This window comes from Anabrus simplex, chromosome 1, assembly GCF_040414725.1.
Source record: "Anabrus simplex isolate iqAnaSimp1 chromosome 1, ASM4041472v1, whole genome shotgun sequence".
In the NCBI taxonomy this organism is placed as follows: domain Eukaryota; kingdom Metazoa; phylum Arthropoda; class Insecta; order Orthoptera; family Tettigoniidae; genus Anabrus; species Anabrus simplex.
In genome coordinates, this window is record NC_090265.1 from 963007692 (window position 1) to 963030393 (window position 22702).

At 39.7% G+C, this 22702-nt stretch overlaps 1 protein-coding gene across 1 annotated transcript in view; it reads left to right on the forward strand.

Annotated features, from left to right (window-relative positions):
* The window catches only part of LOC136857637 (DNA-dependent protein kinase catalytic subunit), an 873484-nt gene extending 851747 nt beyond the window's left edge, over nucleotides 1-21737 (forward strand). The window contains exons 52-53 of the mRNA XM_067136445.2: nucleotides 10009-10223; nucleotides 21558-21737. Coding sequence (XP_066992546.2) covers nucleotides 10009-10223; nucleotides 21558-21635 — 293 coding nt within the window. The 3' untranslated portion in view covers nucleotides 21636-21737. The remainder of the gene's footprint in view (nucleotides 1-10008; nucleotides 10224-21557) is intronic.
* Nucleotides 21738-22702: the final 965 nt, after the last annotated feature.

Here is a 22702-nt window from a genome sequence, read left to right on the forward strand (position 1 = left end):
TGTAGGACTTTCCAATCACAGTGGGAAGTTGTCTTGCAACAGATTAGTGCCCTTGTTACTCTACAAATAAATGGAAACCCTTACATTTTTGGAGGTGGGCATCTCTCTGAGGAGAGTATTAACTGCTTACAAAACCTGCATATTTCACCTTGTGTCAGCTTATTAAATTCCAAGAATGGTCTCTTGGATTCTAAGAAAATAAGACAATTACTGAGAGATCAGAAATTTTAAAAATGGTGTCATCTTCCTCAAAAGGGAAAAGGTGTTATTTAAAGAAAACTTTTCAGCAAAGAGTTGGATAACACACCACGATGGTCTGTCTTGCAGTGAATGGCTTCATGTTGCTAATTTCGCAGCCATTTGAGCCATACCAGGCAGATCTCAGGACAATATTGTTGTGGGCATTGGCACAACAAGATAGAAATCCTTTCTCATGTCCTAGGATACTGTCCCTACGACAAAACCCTGTGACTTGTTAGACACCACGTGATACGAAGCTCCATTGCTCAGTCATTACGAGACACTGGTTACAAAGTGCACGAAGAGATCCATCGACTGTCAGAGAACGGCAGTACCCGTAGGTACCCATAGGTAAAAAGTAACAGAAATAGATATACTGTTGATCCTACAGTTTGGTTTGAATCGCACGCTAACCAGCCCTGTGAAGTACACGAGGGAAAGAAAAGCATTTACGAACCAACTATCCCCTTCTACCGACATAATATGAACTGGATAACGTCAAGGTGATAGGCCTCGTGATCAGTGCAAGAGGAACAATTTCTAAGTTCTTCAAGGAATTCCGCTCAAGATTTAAAATACCAGAGTTGTTGACGAAGAATGTGGTCCTCAAAGCCTTGTAATCATTTATCTAGTCATAAATGTGTTTAGTATACTTTGTTCCCATTAGCAACCTCCTTATGGGGGAAGTGTTTATTCTCTTCACAAATATATATATATTCAGCAGGTTTCTTTCTTTAGTGACATCCTTTACTGCATAAACAATCTCATTACTACTTTACAGGGACAAGGAAAATTGGACATGAACTGAATGATGCTGTACAACTCTTTTAAGTTAGATGTCTTTATTCAAGACTTGAAGGAAGAAAGAATTAATTTTCCCAAACATTGTTCATGGTGTGGGTTACTGTAGTCATGTCCTAGTTCAAGAACCATGGGCAAAGGCTGAGTGGCTTAGTAAGTGGTCTTGAGAGTCGGGATACCAGTTGTTATGGAATGGGACTGGGCATCTTGGACATATTCTGAGTCATGACCCTCCTGTTGCTCAGGCGGCTAGGACTATGCAATCCACCAGTGGTCCCTAATCCATTAGAGGAGAGATCTTCACTTGGACTATGTGTAAGTAAGGGTAGCATCCTGCTTTTCACCGGGCAAGTTGGCCGTGCGCGTAGAGGCGCGCGGCTGTGAGCTTGCATCCGGGAGATAGTAGGTTCGAATCCCACTATCGGCAGCCCTGAAGATGGTTTTCCGTGGTTTCCCATTTTCACACCAGGCAAATGCTGGGGCAGTACCTTAATTAAGGCCACGGCCGCTTCCTTCCAACTCCTAGGCCTTTCCTATCCCATCGTCGCCATAAGACCTATCTGTGTCGGTGCGACGTAAAGCCCCTAGCAAAAAAAAAAAAAAGCATCCTGCTTTTCATCAAACACACTCAGAACTTTTTCAAGCAAGCCTCAGACCTATGGCAGTAACGGAGTCCCACCCCCGTTTGATAGGCGAGGGACTCCTTGGAAACAACTCAACGAATGAAATGGAATTTGATGGGAAGCTATCAATATTAATGGGGCTTATGGAAGAAAGAAAGTAGAACTGGCTGAGTCAGCAAAGAGGATGCATCTGGATGTGTTAGGAGTTAATGATATTCAGGTAAGGGGAGATAATGAGGAAGAGGTTGGAGATTATAAATTGACATGTGTTAAAAAGGGAAGGGCAGAGTGTGAGAATGGGCTGTTCATCAGGAATACTACTGCATGCAACACAGTTTCTGTTAGGCACATAAATGAGCGAATGATGTGGGTAGATTTGGCGGTTGGTGGAATTAGGATGAGAATAGTCTCAGTGTTTTCACCATGTGAGGGTGCAGATGAGGATGAAGTTTTATGAAGCAATGAGTGACATCATAGACAGGGTCAACAGCAAAGATAGAATAGTGCTAGTGGGTGATTTCAATGCAAGAGTTGGAAATCGAACTGTAGGATACGAAAGGGTGATTGGTAAATGTGGGGAAGATATGGGAAGTGTTTGCTGACTTCTGTGCTAGTATGGGATTAACAGTTACAAATACATTCTTCAAGCATAGAGCTACACATGGGAGGGAAGGGGCACAAGATCCATAATTGACTTTCAGTTCAGGAAATCTGTCAGGAATGTGAGGGTATTCCGGGGAATTTTTGATGAGACAACCAATAACTGATATGTAGTGTACTAAGTACCCCTAGGACTAGGATAGAGGAAGTAAAATCTGTCTGTAGACGGATAAGGGTAGAAAATCTCCAGGACAAGAAAATTAGAAGAAGTACATGGATATGATTAGTTAAAAGTTCTAAACAGTAGACAGTAAGCAGGTTCAAGATATAGAAGGGGAATGGGTGGCATACAGGGGTGCTGTAGTAGAAACAGCAAGGGTATATCTAGGAACAACTGTGTGTAGGGTTGGGAATAGGCGAACATCTTGGTGGAATGATAAAGTGAGAAACGTAAAAAGAAGGCGTATCAGAAATGGCTCCAAACAAGGTCTAATGCAGACAGGGAATTTATGTAGAAGAAAGAAACAGAGGAAAACAAATAGTTATTTTGGCAATAACTTGGAAAGGCTAGGTCAAGCAGCAGGGAAACCTTTCTGAACAGTAATAAAGAATCTTAGGAAGGGAGTTAAAAAGGAAATTAATAGTGTTTTGGGTAGATCAGGTGAATTCATGATAGATCCCAGAGTATCACTGGAGAGGTGGAAGGAATATTTTGAATATCTTCTCGATGTAAAAGGGTACCTTCCTTGTGATGTCGCAAACCACCAAGCTCATGGGGAGGAGGACAATGATGGTGAAATTACAGTTGATGAAGTGGAAAGGATGGTAAATAAACTCCATAGTCATAAAGCCCTCCCCTGCGAACCATATGTGACCTTGCCACGGTGAGGAGGCAGATAGCCGAGCCGCAGGTGTAACCATATCGGATGGGTATCTGTTGAGAGACCATACTAACGAATGTTTCATTGAAAAGGGGGTAGCAACCTTTTAGAAGTTACAAGGGCGGCAGTCTAGATGATTGACTGATATGGCCTTGTAATATTACTCAACATGGCTTAGCTGTGTTGATACTGCTGCATGGCTGAACAACGGGAAACTACAGCCGTAACTAACTCCCGAGGACATGCAGCTCTCTCTCTGTATGAATGAGTACTGATGATGGATTCCTCCCGGGTAAAATATTCCGGAGGTAAAATACTCCCCCATTTGGATCTCTGGGTGGGGACTACACAAGAGGGGGTGAACATCAGGAAGATAGGTACTAACATTTTGCATGTCGGAGCGTGGAATGTTAGAAGTTTGAATCGCTGTGGTAGGTTAGAGAATCTGAAAAGGGAGATGGATAGACTAAAGTGAAATTTAGTTGGTATAAGTGAAGTACATTGGCAGGAAGAGCAGGATTTTTGGTCAGGCGACTACAGAATTATCAACACGAAATCAAACAGGGGAAATGCAGGAGTTGGTTTAATAATGAATAAGAAAATAGGACAGCGGGTTAGCTACTACAATCAGCATAGTGAAAGGATTATTGTTGTCAAGATAGACACCAAACCAATGCCCACAACAGGTCCATATGCCTACTAGTTCAGTGGATGATAAGGAAATCAAAAGAACATATGAAGAGATAGAATATGTAAAAGGTGATGACAGTCTAATTGCAATGGGAGACTGGAATGCAGTGGTAGGCCAATGAAGAGAAGGTAATGCAGTAGGAGAATTTGGATTGGGACAAAGGAACGAAAGAGGAAGTCGGCTGGTTGAATTCTTCATCAATCACAATTTAGTCCTTGCTAATACTTCGTTCAAACACCACAAACGATGGCTGTACACATGGATGAGACCTGGAGACACTGGAAGGTATCAAATAGACTTCATTATGATTAGGCAGAGATTCAGAAACCAGTTGTTGAATTGCAAAACTTTCCCAGAAGCAGACATGGACTCTGATCACAACTTGTTGGTCATGAAATGCCATCTCAAGTGGAAGAAATTGAAGAATGGAAGGAATCCAGTGAGATGGGATCTAGACAAGTTAATAGAAGGGAGTGTGAAGGATTGTTTCAAGGAACATGTTGCACAAGGACTAAATGGAAAGGCTGAATGAAACACAGTAGAGGAAGAATGGACAGTCATGAGGAATGAGGTCAGTGGATGATAAGGGAATCGAAAGAACATATGAAGAGATAGAAGATTTAATACAATATGTAAAAGGTGATGACACTCTAATTGCAATGGGAGACTGGAATGAAGTGAAGAGATATTAGGAAGAAAGGAAAGATCAACAAAGAATCAATGGATAACTCAAGGGAGACTAGACCTGATCAATGAATGACGAAAATACAAGAATGCAAAAAATTAAGAGGGCAGAAAAGAATACAGGTGATTGAAGAATGAAGTGGATAGGAAGTGCAGGACAGCTAAGGAAGAATGGCTGAAGAAGTGCAAGGATGTTGAAGGTTGTATGGTGTTTGAAAAGATAGATGCTGTTATAGGACAATAAAGGAAACTTTTGATGGAGAAAGGCAAATTATGTGTATGAATATATAGAGCTCAGGTGGAAAACCACTTCTAGGGAAAGAAGACAAGGCAGAAAGATGGCAGTTGTATAAAGGTAAGGAAGTAGATGATATGGCTGTGGAACAAGAAGAAGCTGTTGATGCTAATGAAATGGGTGAACCAGTTTTGAGGTCAGAATTCGACAGAGCTTTGAGGGATCTAAATAGGAGAGAGTTAAAAAGTTCAAGGAAGGACGAGAACCTGTGGAAAATCAGCAACACGATTGCCGTCCTCAGACCAGCATTACAGATAAAAGCATTTGTGCGGCTAAAGACATTAGTGAAGACGATCGATGGGTGACATATCAGAAATTGCTGAACAAGTCGGAATCAGTTATGGGAGCTGTCAAGCAATCATTACAAATGACATACAGTTCCGTAAAGGTTGTTCCAGATAGGTCCCTCGCCTTTTGACCGAAAATATGAAGTTGAGATGTTTGGAGCTACAGGAAATGCACTGGAGTACACTTGATCATCCTCCTTACAGCCCTGACTTATCTCCCTGCGATTTCCATTTGTTCAGACCTCTTAAAGAAACTGTAGGAGGGCAACGAATTTGAAGATGACGAGAGTGTGGAAGACATTTCAGTTCTTTAGCTCCCAGGGTGCTTTTGTTTTATATCCCCTGATGTACCATCTGGGGAACATCCATCCCACAAGCGATACAGTACCGATACAGAAAATGAAACCTGAACCCCAAGTGTAACAATTTGCATTTCTAAATGCACTAAGTTTAATTCTGACATAATCAACATTTATGGGGACACACATCTGGTAATATTTATGAATTAGACATCAATTGTATTCTATATAGGTATTATATTAATTAATGTTAGGTTTTATGTTATATTCTTCTATGTAAATTAGATGTTAGGCTAGTGAGACTTGTGCAATCTGGTTAAGATCAGCATAAACAAGTTTGTCTGTTGGGAACATAGATAGGTTCCTGAAATCCCAGTGTGTCATTATGTTTGAGGTCGCTATGAGATTGAAAATATGACTTGAATGAATATTGTATATAATCAATGTATTATGGATATATAATTATTCATTTGTTTTTGATTTTGTGTCAACCAATAGGAAGTAAGGATGTTTCAAATTCTTGTACTGTGTACCATGAATAGATGATGCTCAGTAGACTGTCAACACGGAGCATTTATTACAGGGATAATTGTAAAGGCCATGTGGCGTGGACGTGGGGGATATAAACATAGAAAGCTCCTCCCAAGGAGAAATACTTGGACACTCTGTCATGTTCACACTGGTGTATATTCTGATTGTGATACTCTTGACACTTCTACTTCTCTTGTAAGAATTTTAATGTGATACATCATCTTTATTCCTTTCATTCATATAATAATACCTGTTGTGTCAATATGGCACCTGAAAATAGCATTTTATATGAAGATACATTAGCTGCAAGTAATGTCTTATACTTAGGAACAGTGCCTGCAAATAAGCTCTTCCATTATAAAAAGAAATTACACAAAAAAACCTTGACATGTTCATGAATCATTGACACTGTTGAAAGAAATCATAGAACATAGTTGAACAGTTTGTTCTATCATTCATGTTCTCCTATTACTTACAATTAAATTGTATTTACTGAATTATTTTTCAGCCCTTACAATCATGGTAGGCCTCCAAGTTCATTGCAGGTCTGCTTGCGAGTGGTTGGTTCGATGACATTCAAGTAGAATAAACGAAATGGGGCGCTGAAATCTTGCCACCATCATTATAGCACTCTTATCGGGTATACCGATTGGTTATGTACCATATAACCTAACATTTACACTGTTTCTTGGTAGTAGCTTCTCTAAATAATACAGAAGTCTGCTGAATTGGTGTCTCACATGTTGTTCACTTTCCACATAACCGGTATTACTGATATTCAGTACTGATACTTATTTAAGCTTAACAGCCAACAGCATTTGCAGGCAGTCTAAGGGAGCACAAACACCTCAGTTGAAGTTTCAGGAAGAAGAATAAAAACATAAATTAAATTTTATGTGGAAAAATCATCTGTTTCACATTTATATTATGTATTAGTATAAATTTTGCATTTTGAGTAAATTTCTCATTTCATCCTCAAAACATGTTAAAAAGTGGTTCACAGGTCGTGAAACATGAAAAATAAAGAAGTTCAAACCTTTATAAGCATTTTGCACATATTATGAAAAACCACCCCCACCCCTTTCATAGCGTACTATATTTTCCTTTAGAAACGATGAACCATTGAGTTAGCAAAATGTAGATGTTAGTTTGCATTCAGAAGATGTAAGTTTAAATGCCACTATCACCAATCCTGAAGATGATTTTGTGTGGTTTCCTATTTTCTCATCAGAAAAATGCTGGGGCTGTACTTGAATTAAAACAATGGTCGCTTCCTTTCCAGTTCCATTCTTACATACATACATACATACATACATACATACATACATATCCCACATCGTTCCATCTTAAGCGATGGGTCATCAAACGAGGCTTCTCCACCAGTTGCGGTCCCTGAACTTCTCTCCTTCTTCATTGCTTTCCAAAGTATGTCCTCTCTGTTGAATGTCAATCTTCACTATGTCCTTGTACCTGAGTCTTGGTCGCCCTCTTGGTCTTTTGTCTTCAAGTTTTAGATCGTACATTTTTTTTTTTGTAATCTGTTATCACCCATGCGTCGCATATGTCCATACCATCTCAGTCGCTGCACTGTTATTTTGTCCTGCAGTCTTACAACTTGAGCCTGCTTGCGGATTTCCTCATTACGGACTCTGTCCCTCCGTGTTTTGCCGATCATGCTACGGACAAATTTCATTTCTGCTGCCTGGATTCTACTAATATCTTTGTTTCTCATGGTCCATGTTTCACAACCATAGGTCAGGATTGGTACGCAATAAGTTTCATATATGACTCTCTTACATTTTGTTGGTATTTTCTTGTTCCATATTATGTCTTTAACTATTTTGTAAAAGTTGCTACCTGCCTGAATTCTGTGGGAAATTTCCTTATCTATAGAACCAGTATCAGAGAAAACACTTCCAAGATATTTGAATTGATGGTTCATCTGTAGCTGTTTCCCCTCCATTTCAATGTGTCCCATTGGTTGCCCGTATCTCTTCATGACCATAACCTCACTTTTCTCTTGGCTGAAGATGAGTCCATATTCTTTAGCAGATTCTGCCCAGGAGTTTATTTGTCCTTGAAGATCTTTAGAGTCTCCCCACAAGCATATATCATCCGCGAACAATATAACTTTCATTTTCTTACCTCCAATGGTTTGGTGAACTTTTCTCTGGATCTCGTTCATCACAGTGATGAAAAGAAGAGGAGACAGAACACCACCCTGTCTTAACCCAGATTTTATATCAAAGGTTTCAGTCATTCCTACAGGTGTTTTGATGACTTTACTTTGGGTATCTTCATACAAATTCTTGATCTGGTGTATCATGTCATCCTGTATTCCAATTTTCTTCAGTGCTTCCCACACCTTCTCTCTATTCACTGCTTCAAATGCTTTCTTGATATCCAGAAAGGCTAACCACAAATCTCGGTTGTGTTCATAGTATTTTTCCATTAACTGACGGACTGTAAAGATTAAATCAGTTGTTGATCTCCCCTTCCTGAATCCATACTGTTCTTCAAAGAGGTTCTCTTCAATAAGGGGTCTGATTTTACGCTCTATAATTCTTTCATAAAGTTTACCAACTTGAGATGTTAAAGTGATGCCTCTATAGTTGGAACATTTCTTTCTGTCTCCTTTCTTGAAGATTGGAATTATGATGCCTGTTTTCCAATCGACTGGCATGTCCCCTTCTTTCCAGATCTTATGAAAGAGTCTGTAGATCTAATGTTTTCCAGAAATGCCCATTGCCTTGATCATTTCTCCATTAATTTCATCAGCCCCTGCTGATTTTCCAGTTTTGATGTATTTCCAGGCATATTCTACATCATTCCATGTTAATTCTAACCTGTTGTCAGAGGCAGACTTGCAGGAGGTAGTACCGGTTCCATTCTTCATCATCATAATCACCATCATCTGGGTATCCTTCCAGCGGGCTGGGTAGGACTTTTGTGGGCAATATTGCCTCCATCGGTTCCTGTCATTATAGAGTTCCTCTCCTTTCACATCCTGCAGGGTTGTTCCTTTCTTGGTAAGATCTGTATTTATTTGGTCCAGCCACCTTCTTCTGGGATGTCCAACAGGTCTCGTTCCAGGTACTAGCCATTTCCAAGTATTGTCTGGTGGTTCTAGTCTCTTCCATCCTTTGCACAGGTCACTTGCATGTCATTTCTAATGCACTCATTTCTAATTCTGTCTCTTGTTTTTTGCATAGCAGATTGTAAAAATTTCATTTCACATGCTTGCAGTTTGCTAATATCTCTTTTCATTGACACACAGGTCTCCAACCTATATGTCATGATTGGCAGGAGGTAAGATTTGAACATTGTTTATTTGGCTTTTACAGGAACTGCTTTGTCCCACAGTAGATTTTGTATCTGATGGAAGAATGTGGAACCTTTTGTCACTCTGTTCTGGATTTCCAATTTACCACTCCCCTGGTTCAATACAATACTTCCAAGATAGCTGAAGCTTTCTACACATTCAATTCTCTCTCCGTGAAGTTTGAGGTCACATTCGCTGGGTGTTCTACTCAGTTTCATTGCTACTGTTTTCTTCTTACTCACAGTTAACTCTTATTCCTTATTCCGTGGTACAACTTAAAACAAACAACAAATAAAAAATGAAATTTAAAAAAATATTTTTTATCACAAAGGCTTGGCTTGTAATATTCTTACTCTCAGGTCATTATACATTCTGGAACATCAACTCTGTATATTTAATTAATTACTTTTGTGCGGAATCATTTTTGAAAGCTAAGGAAAAACTTAGATATTTTAGTAGATTTGCTCTCAGAAAGTACTACTGATAAAACAGTATATTTCTTGGGGCCTTTGCTGAAATCAACAGTTGGATGTTTCACCAGATCAGGGTGACAGTTCAGAAAATTTCTCATCTGCTGTTGTCACAAGAATGAACAAAGCATGTTCCTGAACTCCCAAGCCTACAAGAATTTAAAACTGGACTGAGAATTGTTGGTCAGAGAAACATATTACTAGGATAAATTTGATGGTCTGATGTATATTTTATGGTAAGCTGAATCATTTGAATAATGTGTAATTTAGTTTTCTTCTTTCAGTTGATGAATCTGAGTGGTATCCACAACAAAAGGTGTTGCTGGCTAGAAGAAAACTAGAAGGAGCGAATCCTACCACCATAACTTCCGAGGAACTAAAGAGTGGTAACAGTAGAACATCACAGTATTTGCCCAAGTTTCTTGAAATAGTGCAAGGTGATATTCAGCATAATGTGCGGGCCAGGCTTCCTGCAGATAACCTTACATCTCATGAGCAGGTACCATTGTATTTACTTTTTTTTTAGTCTCTCTCACTCTTTTTTTTTTTCCTCCATTTATTCAACTAAATATTGTGCACGAGTGCCTATAATTGTTGATCACTGGCATGGTTCTGTTCATTTACATACATCTTCAGATAAGTACAGAAAATGTATCAATATTACCGATTTCTTGGAGAAGAAGCTGCAGTGTAGAGGTTTGTTTTGAAAGTGGTTCTGCATATATTTACTTTGAACTTTTGTTGGGGAGAAGAAAATAACGGAATCAAAAGTGCATAAGAGATGATCCATAGGTAGAAGGATAGATCTGCTCAACATGATGCAGCATTAGAAGGGACTTGTTTTGTAAATTGGTGCAGATTATTACCTCTGTAAAGACCACAAGAAAATGTCACAGGTAATATCTGAATACCAGTGTTATATATTTAGCATATGACTACTCCAAGACAGTAGCACATTACAATTTAAATATTTAACAGATTAAAGTATAAACTAAAGACAAAAAGTCTCAATAAATAAATATTTATATATGTGAAAAGCCACTTTAAGTTAAAGAAACGAACAAGAAGTATTATTTACCCTGCAATTACAAATGGATGACCAGTTTATCATTCCATTGCATTGGCTCTGATGATGCTGATAGGAAATTGGTCGATCATCCACAATAGGTATGCAACATTGACAGTGTGGGTGATGGTGTGATCCAGAGTGCCAGAGTCACATTGCAGGGTTGGCAATTGCTCCCATTTATACACCAAGTCTCTGTACCTACTATAACCTATTGTAATTGTATGTATTTAGAACAGACCAGATTTATAGTGTTATTGGTAGATAATGACTCGGAATAGATGATGTGAAGTTGCAGAGGTGGGTGATTTTGCATTTGATGTTCTATACCTTCAGTAGATCAAAGCCATTCAATGCAATACCGTGTGCACTGTGCCGAGGAGATGTGGTGACTTTAGCATACTGGGACAAAGTGAACCCCAGTGAACCATGTGACCTTGCTGCGGCGTGGATGCTTGCATGTCACAATGAAGCAGATAGCCGAGTCATCCATGCAACCATATAGAATATCTGTCGAGAGACCAGACTAACGAATGGTTCATCAAAAGGTGGGGTGCATTTTGGAAGTAGCCAGGGTGGCAGTCTTGATGATTGACTGATATAATTTTGTAACAATATTTAACGAGGCTTAGCTGTATTGATATAGCTACACGGGTGAAAACAGTAGGAAATTACAGCCGTAATTAACTCCCGAGGACATGCAGCTTTACCTGTATGAATGATGTACTGATGGCTTCCTTCCGGGTAAAATATTCCAGAGGTAAAATAGTCTCCCATTCGGATCTCTGGGTAGGGACTACACAAGAGGGGGCAGTCATCAGAAAGGTGGATTCTGCAAGTTGGAGCATGGAATGTTAGAACTTTGAATCATTGTGGTAGGTTCATGGTACAACAGCCCTGAAGGGCCATGGCCTACCAAGCGACTGCCGCTGAGCCTGAAGGCCTACAGTTTACGAGGTGTCATGTGGTCATCACGACGGATCCCATTGGCCGTTATTCTTGGCTTTCTAGACCGGGGTCACTATCTCACCGTCAGATAGCTCTTCAGTTGTGATCACGTAGGGTGGGTGTACCTCGAACCAGACCTCAGACCCAGGTAAAAAATCCCTGACCTGGCCGGGAATCGAACCTGGGGCCCCCTGGTAAGAAGGAGGCACACTACACTGCGGGACCGGCTGTGGTAGGTTAGAGAATCTGAACATGGAAATGGATAGACTAAAGTTAGATGCAGTTGGTATAAGTAAAGTACATTGGCAAGAAGAACAGGATGTTTGTGCAAGCGACTACAGAATTGTCAACACAAAAACAAACAGGAAATGCAGGAATTGGTTTAATAATGAATAAAATAATAGGATAGCAGGTAAGCTACTATGACCAGCATAGTGAAAGGATTATTGTTGTCAAGATAGACACCAAGTCGGTGCCTATGACATTAGTACCTACTAGTTCAGTTGTGAAGAATGAGATCAGTAAGGCTGCTGAAGAAAGATTAGGAAGAAAGGAAAGATCAACTAAGAATCAATTAATAACTCAAAAAGACCTGATTGATGAAAGATGAAAGTACAAGAATGCAAAAAGTTAGGAGGACAGACAAGAATACAGGCGATTAAAGAACAAAGTACATAGAAAGTGGAGGACAGCTAAGGGAGAATGGCTGAAAGAGAAGTGCAAGGATGTTGAAGATTGTATGATTGTAAGAAAGATAGATGCTGCAACAGGAAAATCAAGGAAACCTTTGGAGAAAGGAAAACTAGGTGTACGAATATCAAGAGCTCAGATGGAAAACCACTTCAATGAAAAGAAGACAAGGCAAAAAATAGTAGAAACATATTCAACAGTTGTGTCAAGGTAAAGAATTAAATGATAGGGTTCTGGAACAAGAAGGGGCTATTAATGCTGATGAAATGGGAGCCCAATTTTTATGTCAGAATTTGACAGAGCTTTGAGAGACCTAAGTAGGAACAAGGCACCTGGAATTGATGATACACCCTCAGAATTACTGACTGCCTTAGGAGAAACCTGGATGGTGAGGTTATTCCATTTAGTGTGTAAGATGTATGAGACAGGAGAAGTCCCATCCGATTTTCGGCATAATGTTGTTATACCTATTCCCAAGAAAGCTTGGGGAAGGAGTACAGGATGAAAATAAATAAGTCCAAAACAAAAAGAATGGCGTACAGTTCAACGAAGTCTGGTGATGCAGGAAATATTAGATTAGGGGCAGACCAATGTATGAATATGACAAGTAGATTAGAGCAGATGTAGGATGTAGTAGTTACATAGAAATAAAAAAAATGATAGCACAGGATAGAGTAGCATGGATGCTGCATCAAACCAGACTGGCTGATGACTCAAACAAGAACGAGACAAAGTTCAGGCAAGTTGTTATGAACAGATGTATATAAGCACTGTAGTTCTGTGCATATGTGGTGGCTTAATTCCTATTAATATCAAGAGCCTTGTGCAGACTTGACTGTACTGAATATCAGTTCTATAGAGGTGTTCAGATATAAGTTAATCTCTCTTATATGTGGGCTATGGATTCAAGCTATTGAGCACTTGGAGAAACAATATCTACCATGGCAGACTGCCAAGTGATTGCTTCAAGAAGCAAGGTAGAATGTAGTTTTAGACTGAGACCCAGTGTTTGCTTGTTTGCTGCTACAGTAAAGTTTTCTTTATACTTTTATCAGGTGCTGAACAGAGAGAAAGAAAAGTACAGGTGTGAAAAACATGTTACTTAAAAATGGGATAAATGCATATTCGCAGTATACACCACACAAAAAGGTCATATTAAATTAATCAGAAAAAGGTTATTTTTAATCTATCAGTCATCAATGATCTACGTTTAGGGCTGTTGCCCAGGTGGCAGATTCCTTATCAGTTGTTTTCCTAGCATTTTCTTAAATGTTTTCAAAGAACTTGGAAATTTATCAAACATTTCCCTTGATAAATTATTCTTATCCCTTACTTCTCATCCTATAAATGAATATTTGCCCCAATTTGTCCTCTTGAATTCTAACTTGATCTTCATATTATGGTCTTTCTACCTTTAAAAGCTCCACTCAAGCTTATTCATTTAGTAATGTCATTCCACAGCATCTCTCCACGGACAGCTCCGAACATACCACTTAGTCGAGCATCTTGTCTCCTTACTCCCGAGTATTCCCAGCCCTAAGTTTGCAATTGCAAAGTCTGTAATTGGGCAAATAACCTGTTGATGATAGAAAAATCTATCTATCTAGCAACATTTTCGTAACACTACTCCTTTGTTGGAAATTGCCGAGAACAAATCGTACTGCTTTCCTTTGGATCTTTCTCAGCTGTCGTATCTCTAATTGGGGTATTACCACAGACTAGCTGGCCCCGTGGTGTATGGGTAGCGTGCCTGCCTCTCACCCGGAGGTCCCAGGTTCGATTTCCGGCCAGGTCAGGGATTTTTCTCTCGACCTGAGGGCTGGTTCGAGGTCCACTCAGCCTACGTGATTAGAATTGAGGAGCTATCTGACGATGAGATGGCGGCCCCGGTCTCGAAAGCCCAGAATAACGGCCAAGAGGATGCGTTGTTCTGACCACATGACCCCTCGTAATCTGCAGGCCTTTGGGCTGAGCAGCGGTCACTGGGCAGGCCAAGGCCTTTTCAAGGGCGTTAAGTGTCGTGGAGTTTATTACCACAGACTTACATGCCCTCTCCTTTACAACTTTGTTAATATGATTATCTCAATGAAGACTATCACCTCTTCAACACAGTAATTAAAACTGAGAGAACTTTTCCTCTTGGTGAAAATTACATCCTGACTTTTCATCCTGTTACCATTGTGTCATTGTGTGTTGTCCGTCTTACAACATTGTCGAGGTCTTTTTGTAGACTGTTTGTTATTGTCTGCTGCTACGCCATAAACTACGCCTTCAAATGATGATAACTCTCTGCTTGTTTTATGAGACACATTATGATGCATCACATAATGTTCGATAGTTTCTAAGACACTAATATCCTCATTAAAACACAAGGGTCTCCGAAAACCATAAATGTAGTTAGTGGGGCGTTAAGCCAATAACAAACCAAGTCAATGGAGCAGTACAGTTTTTGCACCGGCAGATAGAGCTTGTTTTTTTAAAGACAGCTTATAACAAAAAACAAAATTGATCATAAAGTGGAGCTGTCTGGTTCTTGCACCGGGCTCTATAGTTATATAATATCATTATAATAATTTGCTATATAATATTCAGACTGTGAAACAATAATATAATGACCACACAATTCTTTTTACCCTCCTTTGTCAGTCAAAAATAGAAAAAAATATATGGGCAAGGAATATTCATATTTGAGGAGTGTCCACTATGTGTGGTTTGTCCATTATAATCCATATTGTTATTCTCAATATACCTTGGTCAGTAGCCAAGACCAACAGTGGGCTTTCAATTATGTTTGAACTGTGGCAGTGTGGCAATTTATTTAATGTAACAACCTTAGTGCAGAAGTGACTAGAACAACACGTAGAAGTAAGCAGTCTGGTGTCTGCAACAGTGAGCAATATCAGTACAGAGTTCTTGTTGGAAAGGTTGTGTGTTTAATTTCTTGCATTTTCTAGTGTTTTGTTCCTGTTGGTCTTGTTGTATATTATACACTGACTGACAGAGCAAATGCAACACCAAGAAGGAGTGGTCAGAACTTTATGCCAATTGCAGGGTAGACTGACGTCACTGAGGTATGCTCATGATGTGAAATGCGCCGCTGTGCTGCGCACGTAGCGAACGATAAATGGGACACGGCGTTGGCGAATGGCCCACTTCGTACCGTGATTTCTCAGCCGACAGTCATTGTAGAACGTGTTGTTGTGTGCCACAGGACACGTGTATAGCTAAGAATGCCAAGCCGCCGTCAACGGAGGCATTTCCAGCAGACAGACGACTTTACGAGGGGTATGGTGATCGGGCTGAGAAGGGCAGGTTGGTCGCTTCGTCAAATCGCAGCCGATACCCATAGGGATGTGTCCACGGTGCAGCGCCTGTGGCGAAGATGGTTGGCGCAGGGACATGTGGCACGTGCGAGGGGTCCAGGCGCAGCCCGAGTGACGTCAGCACGCGAGGATCGGCGCATCCGCCGCCAAGCGGTGGCAGCCCCGCACGCCACGTCAACCGCCATTCTTCAGCATGTGCAAGACACCCTGGCTGTTCCAATATCGACCAGAACAATTTCCCGTCGATTGGTTGAAGGAGGCCTGCATTCCCGGCGTCGCTCAGAAGAGTACCATTGACTCCACAGCATAGACGTGCACGCCTGGCATGGTGCCGGGCTAGAGCGACTTGGATGAGGGAATGACGGAACGTCGTGTTCTCCGATGAGTCACGCTTCTGTTCTGTCAGTGAGAGTCACCGCAGACGAGTGTGGCGTCGGCGTGGAGAAAGGTCAAATCCGGCAGTAACTGTGGAGCGCCCTACCGCTAGACAACGCGGCATCATGGTTTGGGGCGCTATTGCGTATGATTCCACGTCACCTCTAGTGCGTATTCAAGGCACGTTAAATGCCCACCGCTACGTGCAGCATGTGCTGCAGCCGGTGGCACTCCCGTACCTTCAGGGGCTGCCCAATGCTCTGTTTCAGCAGGATAATGCCCGCCCACACACTGCTCGCATCTCCCAACAGGCTCTACGAGGTGTACAGATGCTTCCGTGGCCAGCGTACTCTCCGGATCTCTCACCAATCGAACACGTGTGGGATCTCATTGGACGCCGTTTGCAAACTCTGCCCCAGCCTCGTACGGACGACCAACTGTGGCAAATGGTTGACAGAGAATGGAGAACCATCCCTCAGGACACCATCCGCACTCTTATTGACTCTGTACCTCGACGTGTTTCTGCGTGCATCGCCGCTCGCGGTGGTCCTACATCCTACTGAGTCGATGCTGTGCGCATTGTGTAACCTGCATATCGGTTTGAAATAAACAACAATTATTCGTCCGTGCCGTCTCTGTTTTTTCCCCAACTTTCATCCCTTTCGAACCACTCCTTCTTGGTGTTGCATTTGCTCTGTCAGTCAGTGTACTAACAAGAACATGGATAAGTTTGTTATTAGAATTAAGAAGCATAAGTGTAAGGAAGAAACAAATAATTGAAGTACGAACTTTAATAGTGTGTGTTTCTGAAAGCACAGATCCAAGTAGTGTTTCTATAAGAGGTAAAATAATGTGTTTCCAAATCAGCCAGTTAAACTGCCAAATACATCCTTGTTCAAAAATTGAAAGGACGAACACTTCAGTTTCATGGTTTAACTCATTGCGGACCGTGGACAGCGTAAGACGTTTAAGCTTGCCCCTATGCTGCGGGCCGTGGACGGCGTAAGACATTTAATGTTCCGCGCCAAGCAGTGCTGTTTATATTCGTCATCTATGCATTCTTACACCTTATTCAGCATTATTACTTGTAGCAGGAAGTTGGTTGACCATCTTGAGATAACCCTCGCGTTCAGTGGGCTCATGTTTATCTTAACTGTTTTAGCGGGAATATCTCAGCACTTCCTCGCACGTCAAGACGGTACTTGAGATTCCAATGCAGTGCGTGTCGTTCTTACCGAGTGTAGTATAAAGGCTTATAAAACAAAGTTTCTTACGGAAGATTAATTATTAGATATTGTTCACAATGATTATTCTGGTGATGAACTTATTCCTGAAATACTCAGATAGTGAAAGTGACAGTGACGAGGAAATTCCGATTCCCGAATCCGATTGGCCTATAGAGAAAAGTGAAGTGCCTTATACATATCATCCTAGTTATTGTCCACCCATTCCACCATTTACAGAGAATTCAAGTATAAACGTTCAAATAGAAAATAAGCAGGATATTTTGAGTTACGTGAGTATTTTCATGAATGACGAATTTTATCAGTATGTGTGAGCAGACCAATTTAGACGCGAGTCAAGTGTGGTGCCCCGGCCTTTCACAAAGAATTCGATCATGCAATCGTGGAAACCGATAAGTCCAAAATCCTGATATAAAATGCACTGGACCGAAGACCCTGTTTTTCATACCCCGATATTTTACAATACAATGTTCCGAATACGCTTCCTTCATATTCTTTCATTTCTTCACTTCGGTGACAGTAATCATTATGCCAAAAATACAGATAGCCTGTATAAAATTAGACGTATTTTGAAACCTGTGACACCAGATGTCACACCCTAAATATTTACTAGAGGTAAGCACAAAGTATCATTTTTCTAACATTTATAGTTTAGGAGTAATTGTCAATTGTATTTAGTGATGCACGTCAAGAGGGCCGGGCATGAAAATGGCTGGTCCAGGCATTCAAGTGTCCCGCTCAGAAGCAGGTACTGAACGTGTTAAGTATTTTAAATAGTTAAGTATTGAAAAAAACATAAACAGAATTGCCTGTTTCTACTTCAGTTGATATTGGCATTTAAATCCAGACAAAATACTTGTAAAAAAATGCCTTCACAGCAGAGGGTTTCAGGAATTGAGAAAAGTACTCAAAAGATTTTGTGCTCACAAAAAGTCCAGTTTTCATAAGCAAGCAAGCTCTATTAGATTTTTAGATAGGCAAGGTTCGGCAATAAGGGACAACAGTCAGACAGTGGTAACTTACAGTGCTTATTAAAACTATGATGTTTCTGCTGTGAACGACTGGATATACAAGCAGATGGAAAGATTTGTGCCTAAAATGAAACAATTCAGAATGAAATGCATGGTATGATAGCAAATGAAATTATTAGAATTATCTGTTACAGTGTTTGTTTACAAGATCCCCCAATATTTTGGGTTATCTGTGATGGTACCCACAGTGGTTGTGGTGTTGAACAATTAAGATCTTGAACTACATGACAGTATTCTTGGACTTCACACTGCAACAGACACAACTGGTCAGGCTGTATAATTTATTGTATTGGACATATTAACTAGACAGACATATGATGGTGCTGCCAATATGAGCGCTATCTGTAATAGGGTACAATAGGTAATTAAAACCTGGCAGGCGTTTGCATTATTTGTATGTTGTGGTACTCATTGTGTTAATTTGCTGTTAAAGGAAAGTTTCTGCTATTCAGAAAAGTGTAATGCAATATGAAGGGCTCATTACTTAGATGTCTTGTTTCCTTGTTAAGTTAAAGTACAAGGAAAGATTATTTCTGTAGTTTAATTTAAATCTGAATGTCCAATAAGCAATATCATCACTCAAATAAAACTGCTATTTCCTACAAGATGATCATACAGAGGTGCTCATGGTCTATTGACCTATTTCGAAACTAGTACAACCTTATTTGGTTGTTGGCTGAATAATTCTTTCTTGTTATTGTTTTCTACGTTCCACTAACCAATTTATGGTTTTTGGAAACCCCGAGGTGCTGGAATTTTGTCCCGCAGGAGTTCTTTTACATGCCAGTTAATCTACTTACACGAGGCTGACCTATTTGAGCACCCTCGAATACCACCGGACTGAGCCAGGATCGAACCTGCCAAGTTGGGGTCAGAAGGTCAGCGCCTCAACCGTATGAGTCACTCAGCCCAGTACTGAATTATTCATTTGGAAGTCCGCAACAAAATGTATCAGGCTTCATTAAATTATTTCATAAAATATGCAGGGCCTACACAATGAAGAAAATTTTGAGAAATAATGCAAGAAGCAAATGAAAAAGTAAAAAAGTAGAAAAATATAATCTGAACCCCATTCGTTCCCAAGAATGATGAGAGGACCAAGGAAGTACGCAGGTCCAGTAGAAGATTCAGTTCCTTAAGACATCAATGCCTGTTACCAGAAAAAATATTTTGCCTTCACTGACGCATCCCTGAAAGATCTAAAATCAAGATTTGTTCAGTAGGATGCCCTGCATCTTGTAGCAATTAAAAGATATGTTATCAAATGTGACTGAACAAGAACAAGTGGACATACTTCAAAATTATTCAGAAATAGATGTTGCATCATTATCTGTAGAGGTGAAGATGTTTTTATGGAATAATGGTTGCCTTGTGTTGGTGATGTTTGCAATATATTACGAGAAATGTTGCCAGAAGTTTGGGCTACGTTCAGAAATGTTGAAAGAACTTAGGTGCGTACTTCTTCATGTGAAGCTGAGCAGAGCTGTAGCTCCCTTTGAAGACTGAAGCAGCAGCATGACACAAAAGAGAGAAAATCATCATTTTATCACCTATCATACACATCAGGATTTACCAGAGCTTCTCAATCTAGATGAGTTAACTGGCAGTTTTGTTGCAGCCAGTGACAGTCACAATTCAATTTTAGGTCTAATGAGCATTAAAAATATGTATATGAAGTAGATTAAGATGATTCTTGATTCTTTATTACTTATGTATATTGCATTGAACAGTTCTCTCTCTCTCTCTTTTTTTTTTTTTTTTTGTCCAAGTATATTATTGGTTTTCATGATTAGCTGCACAATAACTTAACCTTGCTTAATCTATCACTTGCATCTGATCAACTTTAATAAATCAATAACAAGTTGACGTGACTTAATGTAAAATTCTGCTGAGAAAACTAACATTTAAATCACTTCCTTTGATAACACCCCCTATATTTTACATGCCATAGATTTCCGTGGTAACATATTAAGTGACTGCCTCAACATCAGTACTTTTTGTTCCAACAATACTGGCCATATGTCATCTACCACTACCCTGTTATTATTTATAATGAATCTAGTAGAGATACAACTCTAACTACTGATGGAATCTACAGAAATCTGAAGTTGTTGAGAACAATAACGTATTACTTGTATGACATATCATGTCTGTGTCTGTTAGGTCATCAGCCCAGAGGCTGGTTGGATCCTCAAATAGCACCACCAAAGGTTATGCAATTATAAGGAAACCCCAAAAACCAATGGCAGCACCAAAATGAGGCGTACTAGGCAAGAAGAGGAGTGAGGTCGTTTGCCATTGCTTTCTTCACTGGGTCAGAAAGTACTATTGCAGCACGACCGACCCTATGAGCAGCACCTTTCATAACACTCAGATGCACTAGTCATGCTCCGAATGTCATTACTCAGCACTACCCATGTTGACTGGGACTTCGGTGGAAGCTACACTTTACTCTGGATCCCATCCAAAGGAGAAATGAAATTCATTCCAAAACACTGGTTGTTAAGACTTTGCTCAACTCCTGCATAACATGGTTTAGTCATTTAACTTCATCTCTCAAAGACTACCTTTCAGTTCAAAGACAGCAATATGTTATCTCAGTTCAATACAGACCAACAACATGAAGTTCATAACCCTTGAGCAATAATTCTACATTTCTGATATCAGTAGTGCCAGACCTGTAGCTTAGATCCTTTCCAACAGAATAAATATGACCTAGTTCAGTAGTGTGTTTAATTTACAGGTATGTTATAGTGTAATATTTATATTGAACTTGTGTGTTCAACAGACTGGAAATCCTTTCAGTTACACATTCAACTGGTAAGAACATCCGACGTGAAATTGGAAGCTTGTGGGTTCAGATCCCATTGGTGGTCCAGTTGGCCATTTTTTTTCTGTATTTAACACATCTTCAGTACATACTGCATGAGCTGAAATTGACCTAATACGTTGAAAGTTAGTTTTGAGTACAACAGTAACTCCCTAGCTAGGCTCATGAGCAAGTTTCCACTAACTTTTAAGATATTATTCAGAATCATTCATATACATACTTCCTCATTGTAATCGTGTATGTATAGAATATATATTCAAGTTTTGTTGGTATAAATGTCCTTTTGGTTAATAATATATTATCTATTTGTCTGTTCCTTCTTGCAGGTGGAATGCTTATTGGACATGGCCACTGACCCTCACTTATTGGGTAAAACATGGGAAGGCTGGTATCCTTGGATATAGTGTTCCAGATCACAATATCTCTGAGGAGAAAGTGTATATAATATTCAATTAATTTTATATTTTAATATATATAATTTACTGTAAATAAAAGTTTCAATTGTATCCTTTAGCATCTTGATTCTTTCATTCAAGATTGTACTTAAGAATCCTTAATCATATCTCCAGCTACTCTTTGTCAGTTTATCCAAACCTTGGCAGAAATTAGCATGCTACAATAACCACTCATATTCACTTGACAATAAATTAAGGATTTATGAAACAATGAAATATTTACTGCGGTATGGTAGAGGCCATGATGTGATACTCAGAGTGTTGTAGTCTTAATCTGCAGTGCATAATGGTGAGTTTCGATAAAATGAGGTATAATATAAACTGTGCAAGTTACACTGGTAAAACAGACCAGAAATGTGGCTGACAGTAGATGCATTTATTACCCATTGAGATGAGGACATAGTTAGGCAGCCACTGGGTAGCAAGTCACTACAAACACAAGAAGAGTGGGAAAGAGCATATGAACAGTTGAAGACTGTATTTAAATTTATAATAGTATTGAGCATAATAAGTAGGGACTGGATTTACATGCTCTGTAATTTCTGAAATATGTGTGCAATTATGTTTGAAAAAATCCAAAAATATGCACATAGTATTTATGTATTCGTTGAATCGAAGCATTATAAAACACTTTATTTTGTTAAATCCATGCAATTAAAATAAGGGTGTATGAAAAATTTAAGAAAGCTTTGTGAGAAAGTATTTGCATTTAACCTTTTCACTCCAGTGGACTGCTGCAGCAGTCTTGTGTTGTTCAGCTTTTCTGTGCTTCGCTATGGTAGACTGCTAGACGTTCGTCCTTCATGTTATCTAGCTGTTGTATGGCAAGTCTACAGTTACTCGTAGAGTCACCAGGTGTCAGGGACAATCAGTTATAATGTAAAGTAAAGTAATGTTTGAGTGACCTACACGCTTGTCATTTGCCACATAATAATTGCATTTCACTACCAACATATTAGCGCTTGTATAGGTAGTTTCAACGTATTGTGGTACCATATTTTATAATGTATGAGAAA